The sequence below is a fragment of the Leptosomus discolor genome, chromosome 15, assembly GCF_034619465.1.
Source record: "Leptosomus discolor isolate bLepDis1 chromosome 15, bLepDis1.hap2, whole genome shotgun sequence".
Taxonomy (NCBI): Eukaryota; Metazoa; Chordata; class Aves; order Leptosomiformes; family Leptosomidae; genus Leptosomus; species Leptosomus discolor.
Genome location: NC_141405.1, coordinates 15,890,918 through 15,907,225, shown reverse-complemented (window position 1 = coordinate 15,907,225; position 16,308 = coordinate 15,890,918). Strand labels below are relative to the sequence as shown.

Sequence of the window (16,308 nt, the reverse complement as noted above, 5' to 3'; positions counted from 1 at the left end):
TGTCCAGTCAGAGGATTATATATCGACTGTGCAGCGCAGCTGCAGCAGAAGCAATTTACAGCATTTGTATTTCATTGATAGAGTCCGAAATAAGTGGGTCATGTTTATAAGCAATGCACTTAGTCCTACCAGCCAGTTTCTAGCATTCAGTAACTGAAGTGTGGTGGTTGAGAACAATATTCCCAATAATAACTGAATGGCACCGTGATACAGGCTCTTGTTTTCCAGAGTTGGTGAATATGAAGCGGGGCCATTTCTCAGTGAACAGTCTGAGTTACCTAATGCACTTTAACCCAAGCGTTTATTTTAGTTTGACTTGATGTTTAGAGAGGAAGATACCAGTTGGGAAGAAACCTGTCAGTTTGTCCAGCCCACCCATGACAGGTGAGGTGCGGAGGAGCTTCTCTGGTGATGGCGAGTTTACTCCTCCTCCATATCGAGCCCTTCCAGCACAGACAGCCCCGGAGGCCTTCCAGCCTCCCAGGACTAGCCGAGAGTTCAGTCCCAGCCTCAAAACAGGTAACTAGCCACATGAGTCTGTGTTACTGCGGAGGGAAATGACGGACAGGGTGGGGATCTAAGCATGGTCTAGCATGTAATGTGCTGACTCATCCAATCTCTTTTTTTTTTCTCTCTTTTTTTCTTTTTTCTTCAAGTTTTGGTTGGTTTTATTTTTCTGTTAGAGAGCTTTTCATTCTCACTGATGCACCACATCACTGAATTAATCATAGGAAAGGTTTGTAGCTGTTAGAACTTCATAGGGGGCCGTACTGTAGGTTACTGAGGTACAAAGGCACAGAGGAGCTCTGCAGAGTTTTAAAATGCAAAAATGCGCTCTGTAAAACAGAGTGGCACCGTGGGTTTGGGAATATTTGATGTAAGCAGGAAGCTAGTGTGGATTATCGTTTGCAGAGAAAGTAACTGTACACATAAATAAGGCGTGATTTTTGCCTTTGTGTCAGAAAAAGGCAGCTATCTGAGAAGGTCTTCAGAATGTAAGCGTTATTTGAAATTTTGTGGGTTACTAATATTAAAAATATATTTGAAAATAGTTTGTTCTTTTAGAGTTTGATCTTTTCCCTATTTTTGCTACGAACCCTGCGTTTGGTTTAAGTATCAAGAATATAATTATGCATCAGTATGAGTGAGCAGGGGAAAACTCTTAAGAATTCTTTTATCAGTAATACTGAGCGAGTAGATTAAAATTTTGAGCTTGTTTAAGAATAGTTTATATAATGTAGTTAGTCTTCAATTATAGAAGCCCACTGCAAGGATCTGTAGCTCTTTCTCTTCCCTTTTCCTGATATGTACGGCAATACAGTCTGCAGGTAAACAAATTCCTTCTAGCGCATATGCTGCAGCGATGTGATCTGTCAGACAGATGGGACTGTGCTTTCCCTGCAGGACGGTTGCCAGGCTGATAGCTTTAGCTTCGGAGTTGTTCAATGTACACTCCCTTAAATTTGCTTTAGTCCGAGTAGGCTGCCATGTTGGCCCTTCTCATTGACTGTGGAAGGGGTCCAGAACAGTTGTTCTTGTCCACGTGTTATCCATCAACAGACTGGGACAGGGTAACCTGCTTGGTGCCTCTGGACCCTGAGGACAGATCTTGACTCTTGTGCACAGCTCTTGATGCTTCTCAAGAGCTCCTTTATTTTTACTTCAGCTTGCGACTTGGGTGTATGTGCCTGTCTTATCACAGTCTTTGATGGGAAGGAGAAGCCTTGCTTAGGAGAGAGTGTCTTGGAGCGTTTGTTTCTGCACAGCTTTTCTTCTTCTCTTGCTGCCAATCTACACCTAAATTGCAGTTATGTAGTGCACAGACATCAGTTTTCTCTGTGAATAGATCTCTGCGTTCCCACGGAACACCTGTATTCTTTGGTTTCTGACACTCGAGGCTTTCTATGATCATTTTGGGGGTACTTTTCTAAATTCTGAGTTTTGGAGAGGCTGGACAACATTCGTTTTATTTGGAATGTAGCCTTGTCATTGTCCAAAGGTGTTTAAATTTAAATTGAAACGGCAAGAACACACCCTTTAAGTCAGGGGAAGAGGAGGGCATAACCCTGATACCATATAATAAGTTAAGAACACATCTGAGATCGGTGGAGCTTACTAACTGCATGCATATTCCTCAGCATCATACACTGCCTCGGGCTTGAGTAGCCGTAGCCAGGATGTAGGCACGTCGCAGGAGACGCGTATATGGCTTTAAATGGAAGTAGTGTGAGATTAGTGACGAGACAGGCATCTCTGCCCTAAAATTTCTTGTCTATCGGCCATCTCAGCAAGGCTCATTAAACTATCTCCCCTTTTGTCCTGCCAGAAGCACAAGAGAAGGTTTCAGTACTTCATCTGGCATAGTATGAAGTGGTTTTGCTCTCTGGCAAAGTCATGGCGCTGCTTTAGCACGGGCAAGTTTTGTGCATCTTTTGAGTCGCATGAAATGATCTTTTAAGCACTGAAATGCAACTGTTGGACAGCTTCACTTTCAAAAAGAGCCTACAGCCTGCCTGTCAGGGGAGGACACCGTCGTGAGACTCGCTCTGCTTCTGCACGTGTTCTGGACCACGTGGCTCCATGCTGTACTGATGTTTTGGGGGCTTGAATGACACTGCGTCAGACACGGCCTTTCTCGGTCCCCAGGCAAATCACGAGACTGGTTAAAAAGGGAGGACCTTGTGTGTCTGCATCCGTCTTACCTCCAAGACAGTCAGTCAGATGACTTCCATTAGCCTTTTTTACTCTTCTTTCAAGTCACTTCTGCTGCATAGCTATAGCTACACTTTTCTTATGGAGGATGGTAGATAAAAGCTGTATAATAGGGACAAACAAAGCAAAGTATCACTAAATATCTAAATGTAAGGATATCGGCGCAAATCAGCCAGAGGCAAGGCAAACTATGGAGACTGCTGTTAATCTTGTACCTGCCAAAGCATTCTACAAAAGCTGGGGGGAGGGAAGAAAAAGAATGTGCCTGGTGGGTTTTGGATTGTCCCCGACCGTTGTGTAGCCTTTGCTTAAGGTGTTAGCAGCACACGCACGTAACCTGTTACGTGTCTTGCCATTTAGACAGCACTCTTGTCCTCCACAGGTGGAGGTTCTTCATCCCAGTTGGGCATGATGCAGGGAACAGTATTTAGGGAAAAAAAGCAGCAAGGGGCTGTGGGCTGTGTAGGTGGGAGGAGCCATCTATGAAAGGAAGGAGTGAGGAGAGCTTGCGTTCTGCTGCAACTTTTTGACATGTTTTAATATCCTAATGTTCAAATTTTGTTATTGTTTAGCACAAGCGTTTGTTTCAACATGGCAGATGACATAGAAAAATAAAATAATCAAATGGCTTGTAAGTTATTGCAGGGCTACTAGTAGCAACAGGCTATGGGGTTGGGCTTTTTTGCTTTCACTACATATTCCTGCATTTCAAGATACATTGACAATGCATATAAACTTTATATTCAGCAGGTATAAGCATTAATACACTTCTCATTCATTTGGTCATAGAGAACCATTTATTTTTGTATAATCGACCCTTTACTGTGGGTACTGCACCTTTAATGAAAGTCTTGACACGTTTTGTTTTCAGTGTTCTTTTCATCGTGCTCATATTTCGATAATTACCACTATTCATTAATGAAACTGCAAAAGTAATTGTGACATTGCTGTTCATGACATCTTTTTTTGTCTTGGATCTCATTCCTATTTTCTTTTTACAAAAGAAAGAAGAGAAGATTAAAACTACAAGGATGTTTTGCTTGAATTGAACTTATCTTTGGGGATCTGAAAATTTGAATGATGTATTGAGAAATCTTTGTCAATGCTTTTTCTTGTCTCACATAGACTGTTTACAGTAATTGGGCTAAGTAATGTGATTTGTAGATTGTAAATGGCCAGCAGTCAATCTTGGTTTTACTTGCGTAAATCTAAATAGGAAGTAAAGAGCAAACAACAGAGCAAACAGTGAAATAAGCTTATTCCAAGCAACAGTCATTATTCCTATGAGCATGTTCAGTTACCTTCTTAAACCAGTGTTTCAAAGTGCTAAATTCTTGAGAAAACCCTGTAAAGAATGTATTATTGTAAGTAACTTGTTCAAATATGTTACTAGAGCATAACTTAAGGTTCAATTTACAGTCAGAAAACATCTGCTTTCTGTGGGATACTGAGTGTTAAAAGAAAAAACACTAAAATGCAGCATGTAAGAAAATGGGAACTCTGGGGTCTGTTCACGATTTAAATAAGTACGTTTAAGGAAAGAAGTTGTACTTTGAATTTTATGGATCTTTAATGTTCATCTTGCGTTTTTAGTGACTTCATTGCAGCTGAAGGAGGAGTTGCTAGATGGAGAAGAGTATAGCTTCCTTCAAGGAGCGTCTGATCAGGAAAGCAACGGATCTGCCAGTTACTACATCAAACAAGAACCGTAAGGCACCTCAGAAAAGCGAGGGGCAGAGTATTGGTGATAGGAACAGAGCCTTTCTCCAAGACTGACTGATTTTGTTCCCACTTCGATGGTACAGTTCAGGTGACTGTACCTGGGGCACTTTGCTAACTGTAGATGAGTTAGACTCAGTTCAGAATTTTTTGGAAGGGCGGGGAAACTATTTTAGTGAAAAAGATTTTTCAATTTATTAAAAACAAAAATGGACACTTTTGTGTTGTATTTGAAGCTTTTGAAAGAATTTTGTAATATTTTCAAGTTCAGATTTATTGTGCATTGTTAACAAGAACTGAAATTCTAATTTTTTGGTAAGATTAAAGTTTAATTAGCATGATTGTGGGAAGTGGTTGGAGGAAGATATAGTTGCAAATACAAATGAACTGTCATAACAAATGAACCTTTTTGGTACAAGTTGGGAGACTTTTAGACTCTTGTGAACTGCACTGGTCACGCCTCTGTTGTTTATGTTTTGATTTTTTTATTGTGAAAATAAGGCATTTAGGCCCTAATTTAGAGGCATAAATTGTATGTTGAAGATAGTCCTGTAAAGCTCTACTCAGTGAGTAGCCCCAATTGCAATGGAGCCGTCGCCTGAGGAAGATTTTAACTTTTCAAGATGTTTTTTAGTTTAAAATACTTTTTTTATATAAGGTTTTTTTTTAAAAAAGAAAAAAAAAATGTTCCTTAGGGTCTTATTCAGTGCCCATTAATATCAGTAGCCTTGTTTCCATTGACTGCAGTGGGTGGTCAATGGAGACAATAAAGCTCTTCTCTGTACATGAGTGTCTGTAGTCTTGGAATGCTTCAGCAAATGTTTAGAGCCCTATGCCAAACTGGAACTTCAGGAAATTCCCTCATCTGGAAGGTTAGTTTTAGCTCTGAATTTAGACTAAAGAAGAAATTTAGACGGACGGTAATTCAGGCCTCCCTTGGTAGTGGGAGGGAACTTCGGAGTATTCTTCTGTTTGTCTCCTTTCCATTCAGAAAGACCTCGATGTTTCCTTACTATCTTAAATACGTCTTTGTGAACATTCAAAACCAATGTTCCACGTGGTTTCAGGTGAGCTAAAAGGAGCCGTACGCTGTGGGTTAAAGAAGTAAGTTCAGTTCTGCACAGCCTGCAATATTGCTTTCTTGCTGCAATAGTAATATGGAAGTTGAGACTCGAGAACAGTATCTAAACCATATGTGTCTGGTATGTACTTGATAAGCTGGATTTGTTTATTGCCTGGAGTCCTGGTATCTCACTTCAAGTATCCCGTTAGCTGTACCTGCTGGACGTCTTAAAGGCAAAAGTCACGTAAAGGGGTGCAAGTGACTACCAGTAAAATCAAAGTATTTCAGCATGAGCTCTTAATTTGGGTTTTCTTTCCATATTTTTAAACTTTGTACATTGTTGTAAACTGTCTCGTTCATGGAGTTGATTAGTGAAATGGGTGATCAGCCCTGCAGAGCTGTGACTGGAAACATGTGCATCAAGAGCTTTAGCTTTTACCAGTAAGGTTCATTAACTAAACTCTCAGGAATTAACTGCATATGTTCTATAAGTGCTTCTGGGTCTTAGCAGGTCCCCTTCAGAGCCGTACAATGATCGTCTGACTCTTGACCGTAAATTAGGGCTTAAAAACAATTAATCAATGATTAACATCCGTGTTCCAACAGCCTAAGAAACGCTTTAAGAATATCAACCACAGAGCCCCAGGAGACCAGTTTTGTGTATTGTTGCTTGAGCTTAAAAAAAAAAAAAAAGTGCATAGAAAGTTGAAAACCAGCAATTTGATTATTTTCTAAAATATTGCTCTAACTTTGGGTACATAGTATTGGTAATATGCACAGGTTTACCTCATTCTATGCAAGAGGGGTTAATTATGTAAAGTTTTGTATTTACTACTGGAAGTAAAAAATGTCCTGTATAGTGTAGGAATGTCTGGAATTCTTTTCTCCCATACTGGTAAAATTTCTTTAATGACCCCTTTTTAACAAGAGTTTCTTATATTGACAGAATCTGGTTATCAGATTATAATTATCTGTAACTTCAGGTGGTAAGACATTTTAGCTCTCTAAAATAGCCATAACAAGGACTTTGTCAGGCTTGGTAGACTTCAAACACATCCTGTCAGATTCTGACCCACTGATGATGTTTCTTTTGAACAGCCTGGATTGGAGAAGTAGGATTAGAGACCGTTGTAATGACACTTTGAGCCTTGATTATTTTTTTTTTCCTGTATTCTCAATTTAACCTGCTGTAAAATCCAGCTCTGCAAGCATTGGTTTGGTTTGGTAAGTATATTGTTTGTTGTTTTGGGTTTTTTTTTTTTTAGTGCAGCAGTTTGCAGGTTGTCCCAGTCAGCTGGAACAAGGTTGGCACAATCTTGCTTTCTCCTCTCACAGTAGCTTCTGACTTCAGTAGAAAACGTGTTGCGTTAATTTGTGTGTCATAATGTGAAAGCTTGGGCTAGTAATGAGCAAAATTACTAATTGCCAAGTCCCTAAACCTTAGGCTTCTGTTTATTGCCCAGGCTCATACCTGATTTCTGAGTTAGTCTTCAAATGTCAAGAGGGAAAATTCGTGCTTGAGTTGAACACGCTTCCTGTCTTGGAGAGGTGTAAGATTCGGATTTGGAGTCTGTCAGTCTTTATCATGTTCTTTAAGAAGAGGTATTTTATTCACTAAACACTAAGTAGGTGAGTTGGATGCGTTCTCGGATACCCATGTGACTTCAGTAGGAGTTGGGTGAAATTTCTTTTGTGTTTCTGAATTCAAAATATGTCTAAATCGTGTAATTGTCAAGTACAGTGAAATCTGTCCATCGGGAACTACTTGAAGCCACTTTCTTGGGAGAGGTTTAAGGACAACCGGAGCAAAAAATCTGCCGGGGGTTGGGAGCGGTTTGTGGCCGGGGTGTCCGTAGGACAGGCTTCGCTGCGCTGCGGAGCGTTCCTTACTGACAGGGCTGCAGGTGTGTTCCTCTTCGCTCTACTCTGCGCCGTGTTCCTTGGCTAAACGAGCAGCAGAGCGTTGGACATCTGAAATCTTCAGTGGGGTCAGACTCGTGTCAGGGTTTGGCACGGAAGGTTTTTATAACCGTAAGATAGCGCGAGTACGTCCCTTTGCAGCTACCCTTCTGGTCTTGCTCAGTCTTTCTGCTGGTCTTTGATTTTTATGTTATTTTACAAACAACTCTTTAACCTTTTCCTTGCTGCATCTGAGGAAAGCTAAAGCAGTTATCAATTCCTTGTTCTACGGATACTAACACGGGTTTCAGTGTTTGTTTGTTTTTTTATTGTTGTTTTATGTGATGTGAATACCCTCTCCTGTCAATATTTGTACAATGGTGCTAATATATTTGGTAACAATCCTTTATTGGGAAGGGATTTTGAAAAACTGTGATTTAAACTGAATTTTTCTTCCTTTTAATTTTCATATTTAAAACAAAAAGCCACAGCCATTTATACAAAAAAAGGCATCAGCTTTGGCCCCTGGGAAAACGTTGGGGCGGGAATCAAGATTCAACAAATAGGGTTTTTACATCATTTCTGTATGTATTTGATATATAGATCAATATCTGTACAAATTTAATCTTTTATTTTCTTGGTAATTTGTGTGGTCAATGAGAGAGAGTATTTAAAGCTTTCTCATGCAATGTACATTAACAGTGAAAAATGCTTTTGGAGAAATTAATGTTACTTTCATTTTTACGAGACTGCAGATTTTCAGCATGGATGTGAAAAGCATTAAAATTATAACTTTGTGTACAAGATGAAAATAATTCACTAAATTTGCCTTTTTTACACAAAATAAAAATGATAAAAAGTCTTTTCCTGAACAGTGATTGTTTTGTTTAAAAGGCACTCCTTGGCACATACATGAATGCATTCCAGCGCGTTTCTCTCCTAAGAGAACGCAATTACAGATTGGGGGCATGTTTTTTTTAAAAGCATGAATGTTTTAAGTCACTGGGTGTTACTGGGAGCACAAATACAGCACAAGAGGCTCCGAGCACAAGGTGGGGGTTTTAAGATGAGGAGATGGTGGCATTAGATGAGCATTTAATAGAGAGCAAGCTTTGCACTTGGTCTCGTATTTGTGTTAACAGTGGCGTAGGGAGGGAGATTTTGTCCTGGGGTAGTGCCACGTTTTTCTTGTAGTTCAGGTCTACGATGTTGGAAGTAGCTCGAGCGCCCCTTCAGCTCTCCCTCTGCACGGTGGCTTGGCACTGTCAGGTATTTCAGTGGCCTTCACAGCAGCTTTGCAAAGAAGGAGTCACTGAATTTTTATTCTGACATGTATCCTGCACATGGATGTTTGTGTTTAACTCTTCCTTCTACAGGAGGGGAGATATTGAACAACTGAGTAAAAGGATTTGTGTGAATATTTGAGCGCACGCAGCTGTCTGCTTCACAGTGACTGCACCACAAGGAATTAGTTCATATCCGTTTATTTGACAGGGCTGAAAATGACTAAGATAACTGTGGTGAGAATTGCTCCCAGGTCAATGGCTGGAATGAGATGACGGGTTGAGAAGGCACAATTCCTTGTGGAAACTCGTTTCACTCATAGATCCAGTCGTGTGCGCAAGGTTTGAAGTCAATGAGCTCTGCAGGCTTGAACCACAGGTTGATCTCCTTCTGCGCGCTCTCCACGGAGTCACTGCCGTGGATGATGTTCCTGGGGAAGGAGACAAACACATCGCTTGTACAAAACTGCACTTCCAGCAACCTTGTCCTTCTCCATATGCAAAAACCTGGATGAAGCACCTAGAGCTGCACGACTGCTCTTTGAGGTACAGCACGCAAATATCCCCACTACAGAAGCCAGCTCAACCTAGCAGGGTGACTAGGGCTATATTACTACCACTGCCGCTGCCAGGTCTTACATGAAGCTCTGCTGAGAAGCTGTATTTCAAAACAAGTCAGTTTGGACCGAGCCATTTTCTTACGTAGCAGTTATGGATTGTGACCTGCAAACAGAATACCATCAGCCTAGGGTATCTACCAGCCTTTTGGTCTTCTAGAATAAAACACGACCAACATTGAGTTTTTCATCTCAATTAGCAACACGCTGAGCACAAACCTTCCCACTTGAATGCAGAAGTCACCACGGATGGTTCCAGGCTTAGAGTCTGCAGGGTTTGTCTCCCCGAGCATTACTCTCCCGGTTTTAACCACGTTGAGTCCTTCCCATACCTAAAGGAAAAAAGGACACATTCCCCTTTATCTGTGCTTGTACAAAATGGCAAAGATTAATCTTTGCTAAGAACGTACTTTGCAAAGAAACAAGAGCTCTGCCACCGAAAAAAAAATTCATCTAGCCTGGCTTCTCTCAGGCCGGTGAAGACAACTAGGGCAGAAACAGCTGAACTGACAGTGATTATAGAAAGGGCTCTGAACACTGGCACTCCAGTAAAGGAGATACCTGCCAGGCCTCTGAGTTAACGGATGGACAAGGCCAGCTTCAAAACCCTTCTGTTGTGACAGGGTGTGGACAAGAGCTGGAGGCGCTCGTAGTTAGCTACGGAGTCAGAAGAGATGCTACCGGGGCAATCGTATCGTTTCGGGGGAGTACAAAACAGAATGGCAAAGAAGATGAGTTTCTTCTTTGCCTCAACCAAGAGAGTCTTTGGTGCAGAAGACTGGCTTTCAGGAATCTTCCTTGATACATACTGAGCACTTTAATACACATTTTATACAGGCACACTTTCCTCCTTGATAATAAACAGTAACTTCTTGATTGTCTTTAATTTTGGTTTTCTTTTGCCATTATCAGAAGTGTAGTTTTGAGAAAGTGTTTCTGCAATAGTACATCTGAATATTTTACAATAATTTAAAAAGACAAAATATTCAAAAAAGTAGGTTTTTTTAACTAGAATTAAGCTGCTTACCATGGCCACAACAGGTCCAGAGCTCATGTATTTAACCAAACCAGGGTAGAACGGACGGTCTTTGAGGTCAATATAATGTTGTTTGAGAAGGTCTTCAGAGGCCTTTAAAAGGACAATGTAACATTAAATACCACTTTCAAAATACCCCAGCACAAAAGGTGTTACTAGTCTAAGACTACAGCAGCAGTGACTGGATTCACCAGTTAATTTTACTGACAGCTGCTGCAATGCAGTTATGGGTTTTCAGTGGAAGTTCCTAATGTACAAAGGAAGGAGTGGAGGATGCACCATCTTTTTTTTGTAGCAGCGTCAGTGCTGTGAGTTGCCAAAATCATTTCTTTGCACGGCAGTACTCCTCAGCAATCAGCCGAGCACAAGATGTCTGGATGCCATTACCCTACACCACCTTTTGGTCAAGGTCATTTCAGCGCCGCTCTGTTGCATCAAGCCATCCCAGGAAATTTCGTTTCCTTGGGAAACGGGGAGAGATCAAACGTTTGTGCTTGACACAAAGCTTGGCCCGAGCTGTGCTCCAGGACTTCCAGCTGTTGTGCAAATTCAGCCCCAATTCCCTTTCTGACGCAGGGAAAAGCCGGGCGGGAAGGGCCGTGTGCTGAAGTACCTCCTCGGGCAGGTGAGGGACAGCGTTTAGGGCAGAGGGGGCGACTCCGGGACGCGGAGACTTACGTGGACGAGTTTCATGGCCACCAGCCGGAAGCCTTTCTGCTCGAACCGCTTGATGATCTTTCCCACCAGCCCCCGCTGGACCCCATCGGGCTTGACGGCGATGAAGGTGCGCTCGCAGTTGGCAGCCATCGCGCTGCGGGGCGGAGGGACACGCACGGCTGAGGCCCGCCGCCCCCCGCCGCCCCCCGCCGCCGCCGCCTCCTCAAGGTCGACGGGAGCCGCCGCCCGCCCCACCATGGCGGCGCCCGCCCCGCCCGGGCCCACGTGGCGCCGGGCTCGCGTTGTGCCTTCCCCCGGGCCCGGCCGCGCTCAGCCCGCGGGGCCCCGGCCCCGCTCCCGCCCCTTGCCCTCCGCCGCCCGCTGAGGCGAGGCCCGCAGGCCGCCCGCCGCGCCCGGGGCTGAGGCAGGCCCGCCCGCCATGAGCCGCCCGCCGCGGGCGCGACCCGCACTCCCTCGGCTTCCCCTCACGGCGCGGACCGCAGCGCTGCGGGGGAAGGCCCGGCCCTCGCCTCACCTCGTCGCAGCTCCCGCAGCCGCCGCCGCCCGCACCGCAGCCGCCGGAGAAAGAGAAGGAGGAGGAGGCGGGCGGTCGCCGGATCCCCCGCCCTGCGGAGAGGAGGAGCCGCCCGGCTTGCGGCGCTTGGGGGCGGGCCTGGCGGGGCTGGGGGCTCGCTTCGGCGCCAGCCCGCGGGGCCGGGGGTGAGAGCCGGGCCGGGGGAGCCGGCAGGACGCTCCTGCTGGGCCCGGCGGCGGCCGCTGCGCTCCCTCGGGGCCCGGCCCAGCTGCCGCCGAGCCCCCGCCGCGCCTGGCAGCCGGCCGGGCCGGGGCAGCTGCGGGCCGGGCTGTGCCGAGCGGCCGCACCTGCCGCCTGCCCCTCCCGGGAGCCGCCTCGGAGGGTTGTTCGCGTTCCGTTGCAGCAACGGGGCCGTGAGCCTTTTCCGCGGTGAGAAGATCGGTACCCAATCCCTTTTTACCGAGAAATGCTCTCCCGGCTGTTTCCAGAGAGATTCCCGCGGGCTGCTCGTGGTTGCTGCTGCCAGCCTGGCTCAACCGCAGCAGCACGCCTTTACAGCTGCTTGGAACTGCGTTGTGCCGTGACGAGAGTCGAGAAGAGTGCTGTTCCTTTTTATGGTGTTTACTGCTTGGCCCTTGACTAATGCACAGAACACCGTTTCTCTTCGGGAGCTCGTCAGGACCGCACACCATCGCTGCACGGGCAGCGTTCGTGACCTGCCGTTGCATTTCTCTGAGAGATGGCTGACCTCCACCTCCTCTCAGTCTCCACACATTAGAAATACTAATCAGTAGCTTTCTGGCAAACCCCCGCGTCTCCAGATAAGCCAAATTTCTCTGTTTTGTAGTATGCAAATTAAGAAACTTCAAATAATCCTTCAAGCAAAAATGAAACTGGAGACTACTGTTCCCATGGACAGGATTGTCACATGTTCCCTTTTCTCTAACACCCTTTAACTTAATTATTTATCGACTGTGACACTGAGTATTTTCAGAAGAGAAGCTAACAACCTCACCTACAGTTTGGTAGTTAGGGAATGTATTCCCTCCCCTTATACTCATTAATTAGACCTAAAACAATACAATGAAAATCCCCTTTTATTTCGCCTAAGAAACTGCAAATGTTTTATTTTGTACTATCTCTTTTTAGGAATTAGGTATCTTCATCAAGTATCACAAGCACTGAAGTCAACATCTGTTGCACAGTTTAGTATTTGAAACAAGAAGTCACTGTAGGAAAAAAATGTAGGAGTTTGAACAACTAATTTCATTAAACTCTTGCTTTTAATGAATCCAGTGTTGCAGGTAAACAAATACATAATATTGACCCCAACGCATTTCTTGGTCCTCGTCCAGTACAGCTAGTGATTATTTGTTGTCCAGATTTCCGCAGGAGGCTCAGTTTTCTCTGATAAAGCAGATATTTCTACTAAAATACATTTAGCGTTATTATGACTGTATTTCTTTATATGGTTAAATAAATTTTAAAAATAACACTGAAGTCGCTTCTGAAATACCTTACCCAAGAACAGCTGGCTTTGGAGTTCCAGCTGTTAAGGAAAGAACACAAATAAGGTCACAGCTAAACTCTCAGCTGTTCAGCCAGTAAAGCAAACATCACTCCGTGGCTGCCCTGCGCAAGGGCAGAGGACTGCTACAGTGAAGTGCCTGAAGGTGGATCTCCATCGTCCATCCTCCCATTAATCTTCTTTTCACATAAAAGGGCATTTCAGAAAGCCTGGCCTATTAATCCTTCCTTAAAATGCTACGTAAATCCTGTGCAGGGGGAAAAAAAAAAGCAAGTTGAAACGGTGTCAGCCGGGAGGAAAGTTCTGGTTTAACCAGAGCTCTGCCACGTGTCCAGGCACAGCGCGCTCCGGAGAGAGGAACAAAGGTGCTTTTCCTCTGCAGCCATTCTGGGCATGGGGATTCGCTTGATCTCGAGTTCAGTCCTCCACATTTGGGCACACTATCAATATATTTACCTACCACCAGTTGTCCCCTGACATTTTAACGAAATTAACTTTGACACTCAGCCATTTGCATAATTATTTACCAAATAAATTTTTACCATTTTTTCCTTCTATTTACCAAAATACCCTCTTTGACTACAGCGTGTTTCAGGAAAATCTATGTGTTGTATTCTCTGTGTTTTAATCTCCTATCTCTCATCCCAGAAGCGGCTTTTTAAAAATACAATTCCAGCTGTAACTGGACAGCTTTTTAACCAAAGCAGCCGCAAACACTGACTATATTTAATATTCACAACAGAACAATCTCACAGATTTCTGGGACAGGTTTCTACCAGTTTCTCTGAAGGGCTCTGAAACAGCTAGAGGCTAGCGGCTGTCTACAGGCAGTCAGGGTATCAGAAGGTATCGGTTCGGGTTTAGTCGTAGATCCATTCATGAGCACAGCTTCTATAATCAACCAGCTCTTCAGGAGCGAACCACAAATTGATCTCCGTCTCAGCGCTTTCCACAGAATCACTTCCATGAATGATGTTCCTAGGAAAAGAAAAGGTGGATGTAAAAGGAATATAATCTTCAAACTCGAAGCTGCTTTTTAGTTTTGAAGTGGTCTCCTTTATGGAGAGAAGTTTTAAGGAACTGTAAAGCAGTAACCGGCAGGGGGTACGTAGTCCCAGCTTTGCTCATCGTTTCGGTCCATGGGGAAGAGTGCAACTGGATTTGCATCTTGAGACCATGACATGACGTGGGCACAGGGAATGGCAGCTCCGTGCACGAGACAGAGGAGGCTGGAGCACAGTTCCTACAGAGACCATGACATACCACGGGACATTTTGTGTCTTTAGGTGGTATCAATAGTTTCAAAAGATACCTTCCAACTTGAACGCAGAGGTCACCACGAATAGTGCCAGGCTTTGAATCGAATGGATTCGTTTCCCCCAGCATCACTCTTCCAGTCTTAACCACATTAAGACCTTCCCACACCTTAAAAAAAAAAACAAAACCCATTGAGATTATTAAACCTCAGCAGTAGATAAAGTAGCAAGAGTCACTCACACCTTCCAGGATTACGCAATGCCGTCCGTCATGGCACAAATCACCACCTGAATACTCGTAAGAGCGAGACTTTTTTTTTTTTTCTGTCAGATTCTTGAAGTGTCTGCTGAAGTTCTCCCCTTCTGCACAACAGCTCTCCTCACCAAGGATGGGAAGAGAACCATTTTTAAATCTCAATATGGCAAACAGCCTTAGAAAGCTGTCTGCTCACTGAAGATCTACACCTCCCGCCAGCTCAACTATTTTACAAACACACCATCAAGGAAAAAAAAAAAGAGAAAATCCCTTCTAATGAAGTTAGGCTTAAAAAGATTTTCAAAGTTACTATAGCTTAGGAGTATAGTAAAAATATCCCACTGTCATTTTTCGGTTTGCTTAATAGATGACATTTCATAGTGGGGTTTTCGTGCAGGTTTACTGTTTCTCAAGGTTCCCCCCTTTACCCCTGCCCTCTTCCTCAACATACTGACTCAAAGGAGAGAAATATTATGAAAGAAGATGAAAGCAAAAGGAGTTACAGCACATCTTCCTAATGACAGTATTTGAATCTAGGTTTTAAAGTCCTTTTAGAAGTAAAGTGGAATTCAGTAGGTAACACAACCGCATTGGAGGTGAGACAATTAAACAGTGTATTTTTCTCAGCTGAACTTCATTCTGAAGAACTCACCATAGCTACAACAGGCCCAGAGTGCATGTAGTGCACCAGACCATCATAGAACGGCCGGTCTTTTAGGTCAATGTAGTGTTCTCTCAGAAGGTCTTCAGAGGCCTGCATTAAAAACCAACCAGCCAAACAAAAAAAGCTTACAGTAAGAACTTAAGAGCATACTGAAATCACACAGATTAACCACAGAGCACTATTAATCCTAGAACTTGCACGCACTCGAAAATTCAGCATTTCTAGCATCTTCGTAGAAGTACTTTTGGTCGTTATGAATTTGAACTGTTTGCTTTAACCACGGCTGAGCTTAGAAAAGTATCTTTTGCCCGTATGGACAGCTGACGTGACCTGGCATTTGTTGAAGATATTCAGAGATATTTATTAGGTATATGAACCACCTAACATAATATTCTCTTCAGACTAAGGACATCAGGTTACTAAAATTAGCGTGCTTAGCATGTCTAAAGCATTTAGCCAGAGCTGGGAATTGGAACTTTTCCAAAAATATCCAAAATATTCAAAGGCTTCCCAAGAATTTCAGGTTTAATTGTTCTGAAGACTACATTTATCATTCCAGCATGCTGCTCTATTCTAAGGCTGCCGTTTCTACGAAAAAAAAAAGGAGACATCCAAATGAAGGGAAGCTTACGTGTATTAACTTCATGGCCACCAGTTTGAATCCTTTCTGTTCGAACCGCTTGATGATTTCTCCCACCAGTCCCCGCTGGACTCCGTCAGGCTTGATGGCGATGAAGGTGCGCTCGGCGATAGCAGCCATCGTCCTGATGAGGAAGGGAATCAAAGTCACGGCTCCGGGAGCAGGAGGCGAGGGCGGTGGCAGCCCCGGGCGGCGTGTGCTGCCCCCCCCCCCCCCCCCGCAGCCCCGCTGCTGGAGCTGCAGCAGCTGCGCCCGGGGGTCGGCAGCCCACGGTCGGCACCGACCCCACAGACCAGACACCGCACACGGGTTTTCACAAGTGCTACGCAAGTTTAGAAGCGAGTTTAAACCGCTGACAGCTCGCGGAGACAGAGGCAAGCGATCGGGAACCCGCCAAGCGAGAGACGGAGCGGAGAGCGAGGGCCGTCACGGGTACGGCCCCG

At 44.3% G+C, this 16,308-nt stretch overlaps 3 protein-coding genes across 8 annotated transcripts in view; 1 reads left to right on the top strand and 2 right to left on the bottom strand.

Annotated features, from left to right (window-relative positions):
- The window catches only part of MBTD1 (mbt domain containing 1), a 39,209-nt gene extending 30,954 nt beyond the window's left edge, over window positions 1-8,255 (top strand). For all 6 annotated transcript variants that reach the window (XM_086473382.1, XM_086473380.1, XM_086473381.1 and 3 more), the window contains one exon: window positions 4,306-8,255. In XM_086473382.1, the coding sequence (XP_086329508.1) occupies window positions 4,306-4,424 (119 nt within the window). In that variant the 3' untranslated portion in view covers window positions 4,425-8,255. The remainder of the gene's footprint in view (window positions 1-4,305) is intronic.
- Window positions 8,256-8,861: 606 nt separating this feature from the next.
- On the bottom strand, window positions 8,862-11,546 carry LOC104346322 (nucleoside diphosphate kinase). Its single transcript, XM_086473809.1, has 5 exons — window positions 11,522-11,546; window positions 11,008-11,140; window positions 10,321-10,422; window positions 9,513-9,625; window positions 8,862-9,107 (listed from the first exon to the last, which is right to left on the bottom strand). Exons 2-5 carry the CDS (start codon window positions 11,134-11,136, stop codon window positions 8,990-8,992), a joined length of 462 nt encoding a protein of 153 aa, XP_086329935.1. The 5' UTR covers window positions 11,137-11,140; window positions 11,522-11,546; the 3' UTR covers window positions 8,862-8,989.
- Window positions 11,547-13,903: 2,357 nt separating this feature from the next.
- LOC104340184 (nucleoside diphosphate kinase) lies at window positions 13,904-15,985 on the bottom strand. Its single transcript, XM_009954328.2, has 4 exons — window positions 15,857-15,985; window positions 15,214-15,315; window positions 14,362-14,474; window positions 13,904-14,027 (listed from the first exon to the last, which is right to left on the bottom strand). The coding sequence occupies exons 1-4, from the start codon at window positions 15,983-15,985 to the stop codon at window positions 13,910-13,912; spliced, it is 462 nt and encodes a 153-aa protein (XP_009952630.1). The 3' UTR covers window positions 13,904-13,909.
- Between the last annotated feature and the right edge of the window lie 323 nt (window positions 15,986-16,308).

Excerpts from the sequence above, each read along its gene's own strand:
- LOC104340184 (XM_009954328.2), bottom strand. The coding sequence starts at position 15,985 with ATGGCTGCTATCGCCGAGCGCACCTTCATCGCCATCAAGCCTGACGGA. Across the intron at positions 14,475-15,213 it reads CTGGGCCTGTTGTAGCTATG|GTGTGGGAAGGTCTTAATGT; the intron begins GTGAGTTCTTCA and ends TTTTTTTTTAAG. Across the intron at positions 14,028-14,361 it reads CTCTGCGTTCAAGTTGGAAG|GAACATCATTCATGGAAGTG; the intron begins GTATCTTTTGAA and ends TTCTTTTCCTAG.
- LOC104346322 (XM_086473809.1), bottom strand. The coding sequence starts at position 11,136 with ATGGCTGCCAACTGCGAGCGCACCTTCATCGCCGTCAAGCCCGATGGG. Across the intron at positions 10,423-11,007 it reads TGGCCATGAAACTCGTCCAC|GCCTCTGAAGACCTTCTCAA; the intron begins GTAAGTCTCCGC and ends GTCCTTTTAAAG. Across the intron at positions 9,626-10,320 it reads CTGGACCTGTTGTGGCCATG|GTATGGGAAGGACTCAACGT; the intron begins GTAAGCAGCTTA and ends TTTTTCCTTTAG.